This window comes from Procambarus clarkii, chromosome 2, assembly GCF_040958095.1.
Source record: "Procambarus clarkii isolate CNS0578487 chromosome 2, FALCON_Pclarkii_2.0, whole genome shotgun sequence".
Taxonomy (NCBI): Eukaryota; Metazoa; Arthropoda; class Malacostraca; order Decapoda; family Cambaridae; genus Procambarus; species Procambarus clarkii.
In genome coordinates this window covers 35,911,360-35,913,571 of record NC_091151.1, presented here as the reverse complement: position 1 = coordinate 35,913,571, position 2,212 = coordinate 35,911,360, and the positions used below count along the sequence as shown (strand labels likewise).

The 2,212-nt window shown below is 49.5% G+C and overlaps 1 protein-coding gene across 1 annotated transcript; it reads right to left on the bottom strand.

Annotated features, from left to right (window-relative positions):
- Window positions 1-877: 877 nt before the first annotated feature.
- On the bottom strand, window positions 878-2,212 carry LOC138366215 (adhesive plaque matrix protein-like). Its single transcript, XM_069327080.1, has one exon. The coding sequence runs from the start codon at window positions 2,210-2,212 to the stop codon at window positions 878-880; it is 1,335 nt and encodes a 444-aa protein (XP_069183181.1).

The window sequence follows — 2,212 nt, the reverse complement described above, 5'->3', positions numbered from 1 at the left end:
TGTAACAGTGAACACATCCAGCGTCCTCACTGTGCTGTGTAACAGTGAACACATCCAGCGTCCTCACTGTCCTGTGTAACAGTGAACATATCCAGCGTCCTCACTGTGCTGTGTAACAGTGAACACATCCAGCGTCTTCACTGTGCTGTGTAACAGTGAACATATCCAGCGTCCTCACTGTGCTGTGTAACAGTGAACACATCCAGCCTCCTCACTGTGCTGTGTAACAGTGAACACATCCAGCCTCCTCACTGTGCTGTGTAACAGTGAACACATCCAGCGTCCTCACTGTCCTGTGTAACAGTGAACACATCCAGCGTCCTCACTGTCCTGTGTAACAGTGAACACATCCAGCCTCCTCACTGTGCTGTGTAACAGTGAACACATCCAGCGTCCTCACTGTGCTGTGTAACAGTGAACACATCCAGCGTCCTCACTGCAATAGGCACCAACTCTGATGAGGCAAACTTATATATTAATTTTGCCCATAAAGATGTTTATAATAATACACAAGGCGTCGCTCGAGAGCATCTTTAATTAATAACAAACGTTCCTTGTCAGGTCCCAGCAAGATGTCAACATCATATCAGCAGAAGATCCCAGTTTAAAAGTTAAGATGAATTCCAACTTTCTTCTCAAATGGACCCATATGAATTCGTAGACACTTAGGGCTGTGAACCACACAACGACACCATCTAGGTGTTTGCACGACATATCCCAGAAGGTATATTTAGTCGGCCTATACGTGTCTTCTGGGATACTCAAGACGGGTGCAAACTGGATTCCGGTAAACTCTGTACATCACAACAACAGGAGTCTCCTCCTCGGAGATAAACAGGGACTCAAACTTCAGAGAATATCTCATATTAGTTGTGTGTTAATAGTCGTGCAATAGAGCAACTTGGAGCCGAGTCTCTTGGACCGTCTGTACGTGGGTGTAGGTGTTTGGTTGGGTCTGTACGTGGGTGTAGGTGTTTGGTTGGGTCTGTACGTGGGTGTACGTGTTTGGCTGGGTCTGTACGTGGGTGTAGGTGTTTGGTTGGGTCTGTACGTGGGTGTACGTGTTTGGCTGGGTCTGTACGTGGGTATAGGGGTTTGATTGGGTCTGTAGGTGGGTGTAGGTGTTTGATTGGGTCTGTACGTGGGGGTAGATGTTTGATTGGGTCTGTACGTGGGTATAGGGGTTTGATTGGGTCTGTAGGTGGGTGTAGGTGTTTGATTGGGTCTGTACGTGGGGGTAGATGTTTGATTGGGTCTGTACGTGGGTGTAGGTGTTTGATTGGGTCTGTACGTGGGTGTAGATGTTTGATTGGGTCTGTACGTGGGTGTAGGTGTTTGGTTGGGTCTGTACGTGGGTGTACGTGTTTGGCTGGGTCTGTACGTGGGTGTAGGTGTTTGGCTGGGTCTGTAGGTGGGTGTAGGTGTTTGATTGGGTCTGTACGTGGGGGTAGATGTTTGATTGGGTCTGTATGTGGGTGTAGGTGTTTGATTGGGTCTGTACGTGGGTGTAGATGTTTGATTGGGTCTGTACGTGGGTGTAGATGTTTGATTGGGTCTGTACGTGGGTGTAGGTGTTTGATTGGGTCTGTACGTGGGTGTAGATGTTTGATTGGGTCTGTACGTGGGTGTAGGTGTTTGACTGGGTCTGTACGTGGGTGTAGGTGTTTGGCTGAGTCTGAACGTGGGTGTAGGTGTTTGGTTGGGTCTGTACGTGGGTGTAGGTGTCTGACTGGGTCTGTACGTGGGTACAGGTGTCTGGCTGGGTCTGTACGTGGGTACAGGTGTCTGGCTGGGTCTGTACGTGGGTACAGGTGTCTGGCTGGGTCTGTACGTGGGTACAGGTGTCTGGCTGGGTCTGTACGTGGGTGTAGGTGTTTGGCTGGGTCTGAAGGTGGGTACAGGTGTTTGGTTGGGTCTGTACGTGGGTGTAGGTGTTTGGTTGGGTCTGTACGTGGGTGTAGGTGTCTGGCTGGGTCTGTACGTGGGTGTAGGTGTTTGGCTGGGTCTGAACGTGGGTACAGGTGTTTGGTTGGGTCTGTACGTGAGTGTAGGTGTTTGGCTGGGTCTGTACGTGGGTGTAGGTGTTTGGCTGATGACTGTGTAAAGTGGGTTTGCAGGTTCGTGGATCTTGAGAGTCGTGTACCCACACCCGGGACTGTAGTATGCTGTAGCTTACGACCTTTTTTTTCCTTCTATCATTATTCACTTTCAT

What these genes read in the sequence shown, in the direction of transcription:
- LOC138366215 (XM_069327080.1), bottom strand. Translation starts at nt 2,212, where the DNA reads ATGAAAGTGAATAATGATAGAAGGAAAAAAAAGGTCGTAAGCTACAGC.